The following is an 18,641-nucleotide window of genomic DNA, read 5'->3' as shown; positions in this document are numbered from 1 at the left end:
CCGATGAAGCCGGTAAATTTGAGATATGGCTCAAGTGCGTACAGTCAAAACTGTGGGAGGAGTAGTGCGTCAAACAAAAGGTTACTCCAGTGGAATAAAGTGTTCCAATTACATGAGTCTGGTTGCCCTTTTAGGGCCTTTGCCCTTTTTGCCCTTTTAGGGCAACCACACTAATAATAATAAAGTGTTACAATTACAATAGTCTGGTTGCCCTTTGGGCAACCACACTAATGAAGCTGACATGTTAACATTGTGTGTTTGTAACAGAATCCACCATGGGGACACTTAAGCAGCGCATGTTGGATACTCTGGATCATCTGCTTCACGATGAGTTTGACAGGTTCAAGTGGCATCTACAAGAGCCTGAAAATGTTGAAGGTCTCAAGCCGCTCACAAAGAGTGTTCTGGAGAACGCCAAGAGGACAGACACAGTGGACCTGATCGTGCAGAGCTACCCTGGTAGAGAAACTCAGATCATGCTGAATGTTCTGACAAAGATACACAGGATTGATCTAGTGGAGGGGTTTAAAACCACACCAACAGGTAGGTGAAGAGAGGATAGAGATTTTAAGTTTATAAATTAATACTAGAAAGGTCGCAATTTAAAAAAATTGCAAAGTGTGGTTGCCGCAGTGGCTTACATATGCCCCTCCCACTGATATTGCCAGCCAATTGCAATGTCGCGTCACCCCTGCGATCATGCGTAAGTAATTCGGAGGGGATTTATCCCCCCAAAAATCATGTTTTTGCGACAAACGGTTACATTTCTCGCATTTGCGGCGCCCCCTATGGATGAAAATAGAATTGCTTTTGGTACTTGGTTGATTGAACCACCCGCGACATGTGATTCAAATTTGGGATGGATTGGACATTTCGTTCGTGATTTATGGCATTTTTTGTGATATAGGCCCCTCCTACTAACTTCGGACGACGATTACGGCCGAACGATATGCACTACCAAAATTCTGCTAGTTGGTGTTTTAATCGGATGGGTCCAGAGATCATGTGTACCAATTTTTGTGAGATTTGGACAAAATCTGTAGGAGGAGGAGCAAAAAGTGTGTTTTGGAGAAAATTCAAAATGGCGGAAAATCTATCATGACGCAAATGGGCGTGGCCTATATGAGGAGATGCGTCATGACTCAAGGAAATCAGGGAAAAAATAATTTGGATTTTACAACCTACGGTTCAAGAGTTATAAGCCAAAATGTAAAGTGGGCTGTTATAGCGCCACCATGAGGCCCACCGATAACATTATAAGTTGATTAATTTTAGTAATTATTATGAACCTACCCTCCAAGTTTTGTAACTATAGTGCTTACAGTCTCTGAGGAAAAAATACTTGAATGTGACAAAATGCGAAAAATCGCATTTTCCCATTCATGTCAATGGGGAAATTCTATTCACTAATAAATTCATATCAATTAAACTATACAACATTTCTCTTTAAAAAATACAAGCACATCCTTCCCGATGAAGCCGGTCAATTTGACATATGGGTCAAGTGCGTACAGTCAAAACTGTGGGAGGAGTAGCATTTCAAAATAAAGGTTACTCCAGGTGAATAAAGTGTTCCAATTACAATAGTCTGGTTGCCCTTTAGGGCAACCACACTAATAATTCAGCATCTACAGCAGCAGAGCCATGAATATAATTACCAAGTCCACTCATTTGAGGACCACATTTATCATAGCATGCACTTACTGGTGTCCTCTGTTCTTTGGTTATTTAGAAATCCTTACTCCCCAACTACTCAAGTCTTTTCTGAAGAAGGAGGGACAGTATCTGATTGAGTGGAAACGACCTGAGGAAAACCCAGAAGAAACACCTCTGAACCAGGACTTCACAGAGGTCAATGTCACAGTGGTAGCTAGTGGAGAGGTCAACAAGGAACATGAGGTCAGCCAGATTGAAACTGTGTCCAGAAAAACATCCAGACCAGAAACACCAATCAAGTCTCTAGACATCACTAAACCTTTACCTGGGGAAGCTGAAATCAAAACAGTGCTGATGAAGGGAGTGGCTGGCTCTGGTAAAACAGCCTTAACTCAGAAGTATGCTCAGGACTGGGCAGATGACATAGCCAACCAGGATATCCTCTTCCTGTTCCCATTCACTTTCCGAGAGCTGAATGTCAAGCAGAAGGAGATGAAATACAGCTTGATGGAACTTCTTCGTGATTTTTTTGGTGAAATCAACAAGGCAGATATTTGCAGCGGAAAAGGGTCTAACGTTATGTTCATCCTCGATGGGCTGGATGAGTTTTGTACTCCTCTACGCCATCTATTCGAGAAAAGGGAGATCTGCACTGACGTAGAAAAGAAAATGTCAGTGGACATGCTGCTGACAAATCTCATCAAGGGAAACCTGCTTCCCAAAGCTCGCATCTGGATAACCACACGACCTGCAGCCGCCGATCAGATCCCTGCTAAGTATGTTGACAGGGTGACAGAGTTGAGAGGGTTCACTGACGACCAGAAGGAGGAGTACTTCAAGAAGAGAATCGGTGATGAGAACATGGCAAATAAAATCATCTCACACATCAAGACATCACGAATCCTCCACATCATGTGTCACATCCCAATCTTCTGTTGGATCATTGCTGGAGTTCTGAAGGACATTTTAATAAAAGGGACAGGAATGCTGCCAAAGACCCTGCCCGAGATGTACATCCACTTCATGCTGGTTCAGTCCAAACAGAAAGAGACCAAGTATGACTGGAGTCCAGCTAAGAACACGCACGCCATTCTGTCAATGGGAAAACTGGCTTATAAACATCTGGAGAAAAGCAACCTGATCTTCAATGAAGCAGACCTGAAAGAGTGTGGCATTGATATCAATGATGCAGCAGTGTGCTCAGGCATGTTCACACAGACGTTTAAAGAGGTGCGTGGTGGGTTGCACAAGGACAAGGTGTTCAGCTTTGTCCATCTGAGCGTCCAGGAGTTTCTGGCTGCTCTTTACGTCTTTCACACATTCACCAACACTGGCGTCAATGTACTGTCAACCTCCAAGTGGTCAAAGCTGTTTAGACCACAGTTAAATGACCTCTACCAGAGTGCTGTAGACAAGGCCTTAAAGAGTCCAAATGGACACCTGGACTTGTTCCTCCGTTTCCTGCTGGGCCTCTCGTCGGAGACCAATCAGACTCTCTTACAAAGACTGCTGGAACATACAGGAAATAGGTCACAGGCCAATCAGAAAACTGTCCAGTACATCAAGAAGAAAATCAGGGAGAATCTCTCTCCAGAGAGAACAATCAATCTGTTCCACTGTCTGAATGAGTTGGGTGATCATTCTCTAGAGGAGGAGATCCAACAGTACCTGACCTCAGGGAGTCTGTCCACTGTCTCTCCTGCTCAGTGGTCAGCTCTGGCCTTCATGTTGCTGTCATCAGGAAAGGAGCTGGATGTGTTTGACCTGAAGAAATACGGTTCCTCAGAAGAGGCTCTTCTGAGGCTGCTGCCAGTGGTCAAAGCCTCCAACAGAGCTCTGTAGGTTAACTGAAGACTGAATACACTTAAAATATGTCACAGTTCTATAGGAAATAACCACCATTTCAATGCTGTTTATACTTCCTTAATATATTATGTGATATTGATTTTACAGTAAAAGAAAAAAGAGAATACAAACAGATTTTTACCACTGCTCTTTCTTCAGGCTGAGTGGCTGTAACCTCTCAGAGCGATGCTGTGTGGAGTTAGCATCAATGCTCAGCTCCAACTGCAGTCTAATAGAATTGGACATGAGCAACAACGATCTGCAGGTTTTGGACATAAAACATCTATGTTTTGGACTGAGGAGTCCACACTGTAAACTGGAGACCCTCAGGTTTGTATGCCTGACAATTATCCTGGCGTAACCACACATGGAGTTTGCCCTGATTCATTTATATACGAATATGATTACTGCAGTAGAACGATTAACAAGTAGAACCGAGCCTGGTACTTGCTTATACATACATACAGCGTGCGTGCGTGCGTGCGTGCGTGCGTGCGTGCGTGTGTTCCCCCTGGCAAGTCATGCATGCGTTTGTGTAGATGCTGAGTAAGCTGGATGAACCACAATGGATTCAAACCCCAGACTCTGTGATGGTGAACAGTTAATGTACCCCTCTGTCACCTGAGGGCCCAACAGAGCCCAATAACCTACTATAATAAATATGAACAGTTACTGTACCCCTCTGTCACCCGAGGGCCCAAAAGAGCCCAATAAACTACTATAATAAATATGAACAGTTACTGTACCCCTCTGTCACCTGAGGGCCCAACAGAGCCCAATAACCTACTATAATAAATATGAACAGTTACTGTACCCCTCTGTCACCTGAGGGCCCAACAGAGCCCAATAACCTACTATAATAAATATGAACAGTTACTGTACCCCTCTGTCACCTGAGGGCCCAACAGAGCCCAATAACCTACTATAATAAATATGAACAGTTACTTTCAAGCCTGTTTTCGCTGTTTTCTGCAAGACATTACTTAACCCATTTTGACCTGAGATCAGATTCTAAAAATGTCTTCTACATCCTGACAGTTTTCTGAAAAAGCTGTTTCTATGTCAGTCGTTCTTCAATTTTTCAAAATAGCAGACCTACAAGCTTGTAGCACGCCACTTGTGGCGTGCGTGCGTGTGTGTGCGTGCACGTGCGTGCAGGTTGTCAGGCTGCATGCTCTCAAAGGAAGGTTGTTCTTATCTGGTCTCATTGATTTTTATCACTTCTCTTTCTTCAGGCTGAGTGGCTGTAACCTCTCAGAGCGATGCTGTGTGGAGTTGGCATCAATTCTCAGCTCCAACTGCAGTCTAATAGAATTGGACATGAGCAACAACGATCTGCAGGATTTGGGCATACAAAATCTGTTTCTTGGACTGAGGTTTCCACACTGTAAACTGGAGACCCTCAGGTTTGTATGCCTGACAATTATCCTGGTGTAACCACACATGGAGTTTGCCCTGATTCATTTATATACTTCGCGAAGATGATTACTTCTTAGCAGTAGAACGATTAACAAGTAGAACCGAGCCTGGTACTTGCTTATACATACATACATACATACATACATACATACGTGCGTGCATGCGTGCATGCGTGCCTGCGTGCCCCCTCACAAGTCATGCATTCGTGCTACTTAATCCTCCACAGACATTTCTGTATTTGTACGACTGCTGTCACCTTACCTGCCAGTGACTAGCACAGTGACAATGTCCGCTTCCCTCCCCCAAGCATGCACAGCTGTGTTTGTGTAGATGCTGAGTAAGCTGTATGAACCACAATGGATTCAAACCCCAGACTCTGTGATGGTGAATAGTTACTGTACCCCTCTGTCACCTGAGGGCCCAACAGAGCCCAATAACCTACTATAATAAATATGAACAGTTACTGTACCCCTCTGTCACCTGAGGGCCCAACAGAGCCCAATATAACCTACTATAAAACAGTTACTGTACCCCTCTGTCACCTGAGGGCCCAACTGAGCCCAATAACCTACTATAATAAATATGAACAGTTACTTTCAAGCCTGTTTTCGCTGTTTTCTGCAAGACATTACTTAACCCATTTTGACCTGATATCAGATTCTAAAAATGTCTTCTACATCCTGACAGTTTTCTGAAAAAGCTGTTTCTATGTCAGTCGTTCTTCGATTTTTCAAAATAGCAGACCTACAAGCTTGTAGCGCGCCACTTGTGGCGTGCGTGCGTGTGTGTGCGTGCACGTGCGTGCAGGTTGTCAGGCTGCATGCTCTCAAAGGAAGGTTGTTCTTATCTGGTCTCATTGATTTTTATCACTTCTCTTTCTTCAGGCTGAGTGGCTGTAACCTCTCAGAGCGATGCTGTGTGGAGTTGGCATCAATTCTCAGCTCCAACTGCAGTCTAATAGAATTGGACATGAGCAACAACGATCTGCAGGATTTGGGCATACAAAATCTGTGTCTTGGACTGAGGAGTCCACACTGTAAACTGGAGACCCTCAGGTTTGTATGCCTGACAATTATCCTGGTGTAACCACACATGGAGTTTGCCCTGATTCATTTATATACTTCGCGAAGATGATTACTTCTTAGCAGTAGAACGATTAACAAGTAGAACCGAGCCTGGTACTTGCTTGTAGATACGTGCGTGCGTGCGTGCGTGCGTGCGTGCGTGCCTGAGGGCCCAACAGAGCCCAATAACCTACTATAATAAATATGAACAGTTACTGTACCCCTCTGTCACCTGAGGGCCCAACAGAGCCCAATAACCTACTATAATAAATATGAACAGTTACTTTCAAGCCTGTTTTCGCTGTTTTCTGCAAGACATTACTTAACCCATTTTGACATGAGATCAGATTCTAAAAATGTCTTCTACATCCTGACAGTTTTCTGAAAAAGCTGTTTCTATGTCAGTCGTTCTTTGATTTTTCAAAATAGCAGACCTACAAGCTTGTAGCGCGCCACTCGGTGGCGTGCGTGTGTGTGCGTGCACGTGCGTGCAGGTTGTCAGGCTGCATGCTCTCAAAGGAAGGTTGTTCTTATCTGGTCTCATTGATTTTTATCACTTCTCTTTCTTCAGGCTGAGTGGCTGTAACCTCTCAGAGCGATGCTGTGTGGAGTTGGCATCAATTCTCAGCTCCAACTGCAGTCTAATAGAATTGGACATGAGCAACAACGATCTGCAGGATTTGGGCATACAAAATCTGTGTCTTGGACTGAGGAGTCCACACTGTAAACTGGAGACCCTCAGGTTTGTATGCCTGACAATTATCCTGGTGTAACCACACATGGAGTTTGCCCTGATTCATTTATATTGTGATATCTCCACTGTGGATATATATATAATAAACAGTCCTGCTTTTCCAGATCACTGTAGATTTATTAGTTCAGAAGGATCACATAAGAACATGTATATCAGGCTTCCACACTCTGACTCTGGTTGTAACTCTACTGCGCATGACTTTACCCAGTTGCTAAACACAGTCAGTTCGTTATTATAGAATGCCCCCTTTCGGACTGGAGGGAACCAACCCCAGGATATTACATTCCTTTCCCCTTAAGCTGAACACCAATACAAGTAGACCTCACCCAAAATCCACAATAGCCCTTCTGCAATTACTCATCTGTACACAAATGAAAGCACTTAAAACATCCTCAAATATAACAACCTTTTTCATATCTCTTTTCTTTTTTTTTTTTTTTTACACATAACTTCAATTAACACAGGGAAGGTGGGTGGACCACCACACTTCCCATGAGCCTCAGAGCGCATTCTTGCTCGTGGTTGAGAGGACTCACTATTCACGCACAAAGTCATTCAAGCGAGCAGGAGCTCGTCTCACCCTCGCGGAATGGCGCAGTGTCGGCGGTGACCCGGCTCCCCCAGACGGCGGTCCCACAGCAGGAGGTTGAACTGGAACCACCCCAGGAACGGCTGTCCCCTCACCGACGGGATGTGTGATGATAGAGTCCTCAGCCGAGGGCTCCATGGACTGGTCCGGCAACTGCAGACCTCCAGTCTCCAAGGTCTCCTCTGTAGCTGTCGTACTGCTGGGCTCCGCTGCATAGCGCTGTCTGACCTGATCGACGTGGCGTCTGACAGAACGCCCCCCTCCTATCTGTGCCGTATACGACACAGGCCCGGTACTCTCCTCGATGACTGCTGGAATCCACTTCGGGCCGTAGCTGTAGTTCCGGACAAACACATCATCCCCCGGTGCAAAACTCCTCAGCTTGCTGTGTACATCATGCCTTAATTTCTGGTTGAGTTGACTCTGGCGGACCCTGTTCTTCACGTCCGGCAGCAGGAGATCCATTGCGGAGCGTAATCTCCGAGACATGAGCAACTCAGCAGGCGACAATCCAATTGTTGTCTGGGGTGTAATCCTGTAGTTAAACAGGAATCGGGCTACTTTAGTCTCCAGGGTGTCCCCCTTCACCTTCTTCATGCCCTCTTTGAACGTTTGTACTGCTCTTTCGGCCAGGCCATTCGAGGCAGGATGAAATGGTGCAGAGGTAACATGCTGTATGCCATTTTGCTTCATGAAGGCCTTGAACTCTGCACTGGTGAAGCATGCTGCATTATCTGACACCAACATCTGGGGCAGGCCACAAATGCTGAAGCACTGTCTAAGTTTCTCAATCAATGGTCGCTTCACTTGTCGCTGTACGGGTCGGATAGACGTCGATCCATTTAGAATGTGCGTCCACTATGATTAGGAACATTTTCCCCAGGAAGGGGCCTGCATAATCAATATGAATTCTGCTCCAAGGGGTTTCAGGCCACTCCCACGGGTGTAGTGGAGCACGGGCCGGCGTTTTTCTGCTTTCCTGGCATGGCTGGCAGGTCTGCACCACCTGTTTAATGTCCTTGTCCATTCCTGGCCACCATACATAAGAGCGTGCCAGGCCCTTCATCCGTGACATGCCAGGGTGCGCCTGGTGCAGCTGTTGTAGTATAGCCTTCCTTCCTCTTTCTGGGATGACCACCCTGGCCCCCCATGTCACACACCCATCCTTTACGCTCAACTCCAGCCTCCTCTGGCTGTAAGGGTGGAACGACGGCTCCACCTCCCGTGGCCACCCTGTCAGGCACCACTGATGTACTTGGGAGAGTACAACATCCTTCGCAGTCCATTGCTTCACTAGTGTTGTTGAGATCGGTGGGTCATCCATCATTTCTATCATGAGCACCTGGTCTGCGTCCTCCTCCTCTTCAACATGGGGCAGTGGCAGCCTACTCAGCGCATCCGCGTTAGCATGCTCCCTGCCCGGCTTATAGACAATCCTGTATTCATATGCCCTCAAGAGAACAGCCCACCTCTGCACCCTAGGCGACCCCATCTGCGGCACTGGTTTCTTCTCATGGAACAGTGAGATTAACGGCTTGTGGTCAGTGCAGATAGTGAACGACCGACCGTAGACTTACTTGTGGAACCGTTTTATCCCAAACATTATGGACAAGCCCTCTTTGTCGAGCTGTGAATACCCCTTCTCTGCAGGTGTCAGTGTGCGTGACATGAAACCCAGCGGCTTCTCACAGCCGTCTCTTGTCCGCTGCGATAGCACTGCCCCCACTCCGTACGGGGAGGCATCACATGACAACACAAAATCCGACTCCGCCGTGTAGTGACCCAGAACGTTGGCTGATTTCAACAACTGTTTGGACTTCTGAAAAGCGTCCTCCTGTTCCCTGCCCCAGGCCCATGGCACATCCTTCCTCAACAGACAGTGCAAAGGGGCCAGTCGCGTGGCCAGATTAGGCAAGAATTTGTTGTAATAATTCAACAAGCCTAAATAGGCTTTCAACTCAGTCACTGTCGTCGGAGCTGGGGCCTCTTCAATGGCTGCCACCTTGCTTGCTACGGGATGCAAGCCCTCCGCATCCACCTTGTGACCCAAGTACTCCACTTCATCTCTCAGGAAGGCACATTTCTTCCTATGAAGCCGCAGGCCGGCCTCCTCCAGTCGCTTCCGGCCTCCTCCAGTCACTTCATCCAATGTTTTCAGGTGCTCTAACTGGTTTTTCCCAGTTAACAAAATGTCATCTAGATACACAGCCACATTAGGCAGGCCCTGCAACAGGCTCTCCATAGTTCTCTGGAATATTGCAGGCGCAGATGACACTCCAAATGGTAGCCTATTATAGGTGAATAAGCCCCTGTGTGTGTTCACAGTGAGGTACTTCTTGGATTCCTCATCCATCACGATCTGCTGGTAGGCATGGCTTAAATCAAGTTTTGAGAACTGTTTTCCCCCTTCAAGTGAATAGAAAAGGTCATCAAGCCTGGGAATTGGGTACTGTTCCAGTGTAGAGGCACCATTTACTGTTAGTTTGTAATCCCCACATAATCTGACTGCACCATCCGGCTTTAAAACAGGGACTATGGGAGCTGCCCATTCCGCGTACTTGACAGGTGATATTATGCCCTCCTTCAGCAGCCTGTCTAGCTCCTTCTCCACTTTATCCCTCATGGCATAGGGAACGGAACGGGGACGATAGAATTTGGGGCGGGCCTCAGCAGACACCCGGATGGTCGCTTTCATGCCTTTTAACAGGCCTAGTTCACTTTTGAAAACATCCTCATGTTTACTGAGCACTCCTTGTAGTGTCAGTTTTTCATTCTTCATGTATTTAATTACATCCCACTTTAACTTCAGGACGTTCAGCCATCCTCCTAGAAAAGTGGGCCCTGTTCCTTTTACTACCACCAGTGACAATGTCTGTACCTGTCCCGCATAATGTACAGTGACATCTGCCTCCCCAATTACCTTGATGGGCTCTCCATTATAACCCTTCAGCTTGAGTGTGGATGGCTTCATTTGGGGACGTTTGTTCTCCTCCCACAGCTCCTCAAACTGTTTCTCATTCATTACACTGACTCTGCAGCCTGTATCAATCTCAAAAGTCACAGTCTTTTTATTCACTTCCATATCCACCTTGTATGGATCTCCATCCTGTGTAGTCTTCATGCAGTACAGCGCATACACCTCCTCTGTCTCCGATTCCTCGTCCACGTCCCCTCTCCTGCACGTTATGTAATCGTTGTGCACGCGCCCCTCTGGGCCTCTCTCTAGACGCCTCTTGTTTGTTTCCCCCTGGCCTGGTGGCGCCCTCTCGTGGACGACTACGGCATGCTTTAATGACATGTCCCAACTTTCCACACCCGTGACAGGTGACGTCTTTAAACCTGCACTCGGCTGCACTGTGTTTCCCAAGACAACGGTAACATTCTCTCTGTTTTTGGTACATACTTTTGGTATATCTCTCCTCCTTTCTCTCAGTCTTTTCTTCCGTTTCCACACGATGGCAGGCACTGGCAGCCTTGCCTTGCAGATCCTGCGCGTTCCTGTTGGCTGTCTCCGACGCCAGCGCAATCTTGTACGCCGATTCAAAAGTTAGATCAGTCTCTGACAGCAAACGGCGCTGCATCCTGTCGTCACTGATCCCGCACACCAGCCTGTCTCGTAGCATCTGTTCGAGTGTCGTTCCGTAGTTACAATCCTGTGCCAATCTCCGCAGTTCCGCCACATAAGCACTGATAGTCTCCCCTGGCTGTCGGTTGCGCATATTAAACTTAAATCTCTGTACAATCTCACTTGGTCTTGGGCTGAAATGGTCCTTCATCAACCGCACCAACTCCTGATATGTTTTCGAGTTCGGCTTCTGTGGGCTCAGTAGATTCCTCATTAACTTGTACGTTCCTGGCCCCACCACACTGATGAGGATAGCTCTCTGTTTACCTCCATCATTGACGTCATTTGCCTCGAAAAACTGTTCAAGAATCTCACAATACTCTTCCCATGTTTGCTCATTAGCATCGAATGCGGCCAGGGTCCCGATCAATGCACTCATCTTTCTGTCCTTTTTTTTTTTTTTCAATATGCCGGCCGGCGTGTTCTCCACGCTGCTTTCAAAATCTCATCCGACTTAAACCGAGACTTCTTCCGGCACTCCAGTATCCTCGTCGCCAATATGTGATATCTCCACTGTGGATATATATATAATAAACAGTCCTGCTTTTCCAGATCACTGTAGATTTATTAGTTCAGAAGGATCACATAAGAACATGTATATCAGGCTTCCACACTCTGACTCTGGTTGTAACTCTACTGCGCATGACTTTACCCAGTTGCTAAACACAGTCAGTTCGTTATTATAGAATGCCCCCTTTCGGACTGGAGGGAACCAACCCCAGGATATTACATATATACTTCGCGAAGATGATTACTTCTTAGCAGTAGAACGATTAACAAGTAGAACCGAGCCTGGTACTTGCTTATACATACATACATACATACATACATACGTGCGTGCATGTGTGCATGTGTGCCTGCGTGCGTACGTTCCCCCTCACATGTCATGCATTCGTGCTACTTAATCCTCCACACACATTTCTGTATTTGTACGACTGCTGTCACCTTACCTTGCCAGTGACTAGCACAGTGACAATGTGCTGTATGAACCACAATGGATTCAAACCCCAGACTCTGTGATGGTGAACAGTTAATGTACCCCTTTGTCACCTGAGGGCCCAACAGAGCCCAATAACCTACTATAATAAATATGAACAGTTACTGTACCCCTGTGTCACCTGAGGGCCCAACAGAGCCCAATATAACCTACTATAAAACAGTTACTGTACCCCTCTGTCACCTGAGGGCCCAACAGAGCCCAATAACCTACTATAATAAATATGAAACTAGTAATATTGTAGCACAAATCATTGCTAATTTTAAGGTATACAATCATAATCTGGGTACCTGAATGGTTATGTGTGACTATTTTTGATACAGAGACAGTCAATGGGTTAGGGTTAGGAGATGAGAAATGTATTTATTTATTTCTTTATTTGTATCCAAAATGAGTTAATAGCACAGGCAAACTCTTCACATACTAGACTAGAGAATGTCTCAAATAAATGTCAGAGCTGAAATCGACATGTAAAAATGAAATAAATGCTTAAACATGTAGCTAGGTGTAATGTTAGAGACCACAGAAGTGAACCTTTCAAGCCTGTTTTCGCTGTTTTCTGCAAGACATTACTTAAGCCATATCTCCCAAAATGGTGGGTCAAACTGTCAATTTGAAGCTATGATTCCCTGCTTTCATATGACATGAAAAAACGAAAATTAAAAAAAAAAAATCAATGACTTAGCCTCCGTCAGAAGCGTTCACATTTGAGCTTGAGGAGAGATGAGGGAAGTTCATCCTTGAGAATTGGCCTTTATGATCCAGTCTCATCTACAAACCATTCGTGTGTGTGTGTGCGTGTGCGTGTGCGTGTGCGTGTGCGTGTGCGTGTGCGTGTGCGTGTGCGCGTGCGCGTGTGCGTGTGCGTGTGCGTGCGTGCAGGTTGCGTGCGTGCATGGTCTCAAAGGAAGGTTGTTCTTATCTGGTCTCAGCTCTGAGATCCAACTCCCACCTAAAAGTGTTGGACTTGAGCTACAATCACCCAGGAGACCAAGAGACGCTGCCCTCTGCTGGACAACTGCAGACTCTCAGGTATGGACAGACTTGATGCCAGTCAGTGTAAATGTGCCTAGTTGTTGTTTAACCCATTTAGACCTGACACTAGATTCTAGTTTTCATAGTATTCAGAAAACCCTGTTTCTATGCCAGTGGTTCTCAAACTATTTCATGTCAAGGACCCCAAAAATGTTATGTATTTGGCCGCCGACCCCCATCTGAAAATATGTTGTTCCAGGGGACCCCCCCAGAAGCAAAGATTTTAACTTTCGTTCTGAAACAATATATATTCCAAATTTGCACCACATTTTCACAATTTTCAAAAATAGCAGATCTACAAGCTCGTAGCGCGGCACTCGTTGTCTGCTATTTTTCAACAGCTAATGTATAACATAATGCTTAAAACACCAAAAGGGGGCTGTATAGTAGCATTTAATGTTTAATAAATGCATAATTATCTATCATTATTGTTTCTATTATCTTATCTTTGTCTCTCCTTCACCCACAGTGACCACAGTGGAGAGTGCAGGCTGAGACCAGGTGTGAGGAAGTGTAAGTGTTTATTCTGTTCTATTCATTAAATCAAAGAAGCACAACATCCTGCTATGTATGAACAGCTCATATACAGCATGTCACTTTCACTTAACATAACTGTAATGTGTTTATATTAACCAAAACATGCATTATATTTCCTGGGGTTTATTACTAAACACAATGTAGATTTGGGTGAACTCTGCCTACCTATGGTGTCCACATATAGGATTCTAGAAATATACACTAAGTACCTACTGTGCGTCTCAAAGCTTTCAGCACTTCCTCTCTGAATGTAAACTCCCTGGCCTGTAAGAGCCCACCAAACAGAAGTGATTTAGTTAAAGACAGCCTCTTTCTAATCAAACAACTGTTGATGTGGGCTTAAATAGTTAAAGGAACATTAACTATTAGTGAGACATTTATTTAAGAGTCTCAACCACTTAAGAGGACCATATAAAATTAGCTCAAACTAGTGCTGGTTGTCTGGGCTAGGCCCTGCCGCAGTGGTGTCCGATTAGAACGTATCGGGGTTGCTGAAACTTTTAACACAACAATATCTTGGTTGTAAGGCCAGATATCGCTGAGAATATCTTGGTTGTAAGGCCAGATATCGCTGAGAATATCTTGGTTGTAAGGCCAGATATCGCTGAGGATATCTTGGTTGTAAGGCCAGATATCGCCGAGGATATCTGGGTTGTAAGGCCAGATATCGCTAAGGATATCTGGGATGTAAGGCCAGATATCAGTGAGGATATCTTGGTTGTAAGGCCAGATATCGCAGAGGATATCTGGGTTGTAAGGCCAGATATCGCTGAGGATATCTGGGTTGTAAGGCCAGAAATAAGTGAGGATATCTGGGTTGTAAGGCCAGATATCGCTGAGGATATCTGGGATGTAAGGCCAGATGTCCTGTCTCGTACGGAAGGTGACGGAGTCTCTCGTAGCAAATGCTGCTAGCTCCCCTAAACTTCTAAACTTCCCCTAAACTTATGTATACTTATACTGATTCTACTTATATAAGGTTCTTACTGGGTGCGTGTCATGATGACGATGCCAAACGTGTATCCCAATATATGATGGTTTCTACATTAGCCTGATGTCAGTGCTGGATGACGCCGTCGTCCTCATATATGGAGCTCTAGGTGAAAGCCTCCGCTACAGCCACCCCTAAGACCTACGACAAATAGCCACAAAGCCAATTTACAAGCTCGCAACGTGTTGCATCATGACGCGTTGAGAGCTTGTATATCGGCTACTTTCACCGTCTTTGGACTTTTTTAAATACAGTTCATCAGTACAACCACTGGTTTGTTTACCTTAGGAGGTACAATACTCTTAAAGAGATCTAAACATAATATAAGCAATCAAATACTGAGTGAATTACTAATTTCAATTATGGTACATGCATCTATTGATTTAAAACAAACAGCCTCATTCTTAGTTCCACATGAACCCGTTTAGACCTGAGGATGATTCTACAAATGTCTTCTAAATCCTGACAGTTTTCTGAAAAACCCATGTTTCTGTCAGTCGTTCTCAAACATCTTCATGTCAAGGACCCCCAGAAATATATGTATTTGGCCCCCAACCCCCAGCTGGAAATATGTTGTTCCAGGGATCCCCCAGTAGCAAAGATATGAGTTAAAAATGTTCTGAAAGAATATATATTCAAAGATTTGCACCACATTTTCACGATATATAATTTCAAAAAGTATAACATAATGCATAAAACACCAAAAGGGGTTCCCGTCCTGAATGGGTTAAAACACAGACTATCTGAGGCTTTTATTTTGACAATGTCCATCAATAGCTTCCTGTCGGGGCACTGATAGCCGAGTGGTAAAGACACGTACTGTACCACATGGGCTCTGATTCCTGACCGGTCTGGGGTTCAATTCCTAATCCTGGTGACGGCTTCACTGCATGTCACTCCCCAACTCACCCCCTGTTTCCTGTCTCTGTTAGTTGTACTATCGAATAAAGGCAGAGAAGTCCCCAGAAATATAGAGACAAACTATTACAAATTCACTATTATTAAATGTTTTTATAGACGTATCTCTGTGTGTGTGTGTGCGTGTGTGCGTGCGTGCGTCCTCATGTTATAGGTCACACATTTAATAGGTGTGTGCATGTGCGTGTGCGCGCGCGTGCATGCGTGCGTGCGTGTGTGTGTGTGTTTGTTGAAATATTTTGTTTTGAAGTCGTCTGGGAATAGTGTTTAGCTATTGTATCTCGTGTTTGTTTATAGCAGACTGAGGAGTCTGCTATAAACACAACACTTGCAGTTTGGGCAACACTTGCAGTTTGGGCAACTCCAAAGCTAACTCCACTTGCCCCAACATTTTATTTACCTGCCATAGTGTCAACCCTTACCCCTGTGTCGGATCTGTGTTGACACTAGCATATTTGCCGATACCGATATGACCCGATATGACCAAATTAGGGCCGATCCGATACTTACAGTATCGGGACATCTCTACTAATAATACCCACTGTCAACTTGTCATAGCACCCGTTTTAACTATCTGTCTGTGTCCCTTTTGTGCCCATACTGTATATGGAGATCTCTGTATCTGTCTGTCTGCCTCTGTCTGTCTGCCTGTGCCTGAAGAGTGCAAACTGACTGTGAAAAGTGGACTGGTTAAGTAATCAATTGTCAGGTGTGGGGTTGCCATGGCAATCAATTGGTTGAGGCAGAGGCTGGAAATTGCACAGGTGAGGGGAGAGCCTGACCAGAGCCTTTTGTGGTGTTTCTGGACAACGGTGTGTCCCACAGACTCAAGGCTGGTCACTGCACTCCCTGTGGGGGTGTGTAATGCGTGTTTCGAATTTGAAGTCGGTGGGTCAAACGGTTCTCGGGTTACGTCCATTACAAGAGCACACACACACACACACACACACACACACACACACACACACACACACACACACACACACACACACACACACACACACACACACACACACACACACACACACACACACACACACACAGACAGACAGACAGACAAAGACGTGGCACATTTATAGTTAGATTGTGCATTACATTCACCCATTCACACACACATTCACATACCTTTACATAGATTGTGCATTACATTTACCCATTCACACAGACATTCACACACCTTTACATAGATTGTGCAATAACTTTTCGGATTGTACTTAAGGTTCTTACTGGGTGCGTGTCATGATGATGATGCCAAACGTGTATACCCATATATGAGGTTTCTACATTAGCCTGATGTCAGTGCTGGATATCGCCGTCGTCCTCATATATGGAGCAATATATATTCAAAGATTTGCACCACATTTTCACGATATATAATTTCAAAAAGTATAACATAATGCATAAAACACCAAAAGGGGTTCCCGTCCTGAATGGGTTAAAACACAGACTATCTGAGGCTTTTATTTTGACAATGTCCATCAATAGCTTCCTGTCGGGGCACTGATAGCCGAGTGGTAAAGACACGTACCACATGGGCTCTGATTCCTGACCGGTCTGGGGTTCAATTCCTAATCCTGGTGACGGCTTCACTGCATGTCACTCCCCAACTCACCCCCTGTTTCCTGTCTCTGTCAGTTGTACTATCGAATAAAGGCAGAGAAGTCCCCAGAAATATAGAGACAAACTATTACAAATTCACTATTATTAAATGTTTTTATAGATGTATCTCTGTGTGTGCGTGCGTGCGTGCGTGCGTGCGTGCGTGCGTGCGTCCTCATGTTATTATAGGTCACACATTTAATAGGTGTGTGCATGTGCGCGCGCGTGCATGCGTGAGTGCGTGTCTGTTTGTTGAAATATTTAGTTTTGAAGTCCACCGTCTGGGAATAGTGTTTAAACTGAGTGTTTATAGCTATCTAGCTATTGTATCTCGTGTTTGTTTATAGCAGACTGAGGAGTCTGCTATAAACACAACACTTGCAGTTTGGGCAACACTTGCAGTTTGGGCAACTCCAAAGCTAACTCCACTTGCCCCAACATTTTATTTACCTGCCATAGTGTCAACCCTTACCCCTGTGTCGGATCTGTGTTGACACTAGCATATTTGCCGATACCGATATGACCCGATATGACCAAATTAGGGCCGATCCGATACTTACAGTATCGGGACATCTCTACTAATAATACCCACTGTCAACTTGTCATAGCACCCGTTTTAACTATCTGTCTGTGTCCCTTTTGTGCCCATACTGTATATGGAGATCTCTGTATCTGTCTGTCTGCCTCTGTCTGTCTGCCAGTGCCTGAAGAGTGGAAACTGACTGTGAAAAGTGGACTGGTTAAGTAATCAATTGTCAGGTGTGGGGTTGCCATGGCAATCAATTGGTTGAGGCAGAGGCTGGAAATTGCACAGGTGAGGGGAGAGCCTGACCAGAGCCTTTTGTGGTGTTTCTGGACAACGGTGTGTCCCACAGACTCAAGGCTGGTCACTGCACTCCCTGTGGGGGTGTGTAATGCGTGTTTCGAATTTGAAGTCGGTGGGTCAAACGGTTCTCGGGTTACGTCCATTACAAGAGCACACACACACACACACACACACACACACACACACACACACACACACACACACACACACACACACACACACACACACACACACACACACACACACACACACACACACAGACAGACAGACAAAGACGTGGCACATTTATAGTTAGATTGTGCATTACATTCACCCATTCACACACACATTCACATACCTTTACATAGATTGTGCATTACATTTACCCATTCACACAGACATTCACACACCTTTACATAGATTGTGCATTACATTCACCCATTCACACACCTTTACATAGATTGTGCAATAACTTTTCGGATTGTACTTAAGGTTCTTACTGGGTGCGTGTCATGATGACGATGCCAAACGTGTATACCCATATATGAGGTTTCTACATTAGCCTGATGTCAGTGCTGGATATCGCCGTCGTCCTCATATATGGAGCAATATATATTCAAAGATTTGCACCACATTTTCACGATATATAATTTCAAAAAGTATAACATAATGCATAAAACACCAAAAGGGGTTCCCGTCCTGAATGGGTTAAAACACAGACTATCTGAGGCTTTTATTTTGACAATGTCCATCAATAGCTTCCTGTCGGGGCACTGATAGCCGAGTGGTAAAGACACGTACCACATG

General features: G+C 45.2%; 1 protein-coding gene across 1 annotated transcript in view; it reads left to right on the top strand.

The window, feature by feature from the left end:
* Window positions 1–275: 275 nt before the first annotated feature.
* Window positions 276–18,641, top strand: part of LOC306924072 (NACHT, LRR and PYD domains-containing protein 3-like) — a gene marked incomplete at its 5' end in the record, with an annotated part of 23,923 nt that continues 5,557 nt past the window's right edge. The window contains 6 exons of the mRNA XM_079502413.1: window positions 276–543; window positions 1,733–3,494; window positions 3,661–3,831; window positions 4,737–4,907; window positions 5,805–5,975; window positions 6,556–6,571. Of these exons, the coding sequence (XP_079358539.1) occupies window positions 276–543; window positions 1,733–3,494; window positions 3,661–3,831; window positions 4,737–4,907; window positions 5,805–5,975; window positions 6,556–6,571 (2,559 nt within the window). The remainder of the gene's footprint in view (window positions 544–1,732; window positions 3,495–3,660; window positions 3,832–4,736; window positions 4,908–5,804; window positions 5,976–6,555; window positions 6,572–18,641) is intronic.

Source organism: Electrona antarctica, assembly GCF_951216825.1.
Source record: "Electrona antarctica genome assembly, chromosome: 5".
In the NCBI taxonomy this organism is placed as follows: domain Eukaryota; kingdom Metazoa; phylum Chordata; class Actinopteri; order Myctophiformes; family Myctophidae; genus Electrona; species Electrona antarctica.
This window is presented reverse-complemented; position numbering and strand designations above follow the sequence as displayed.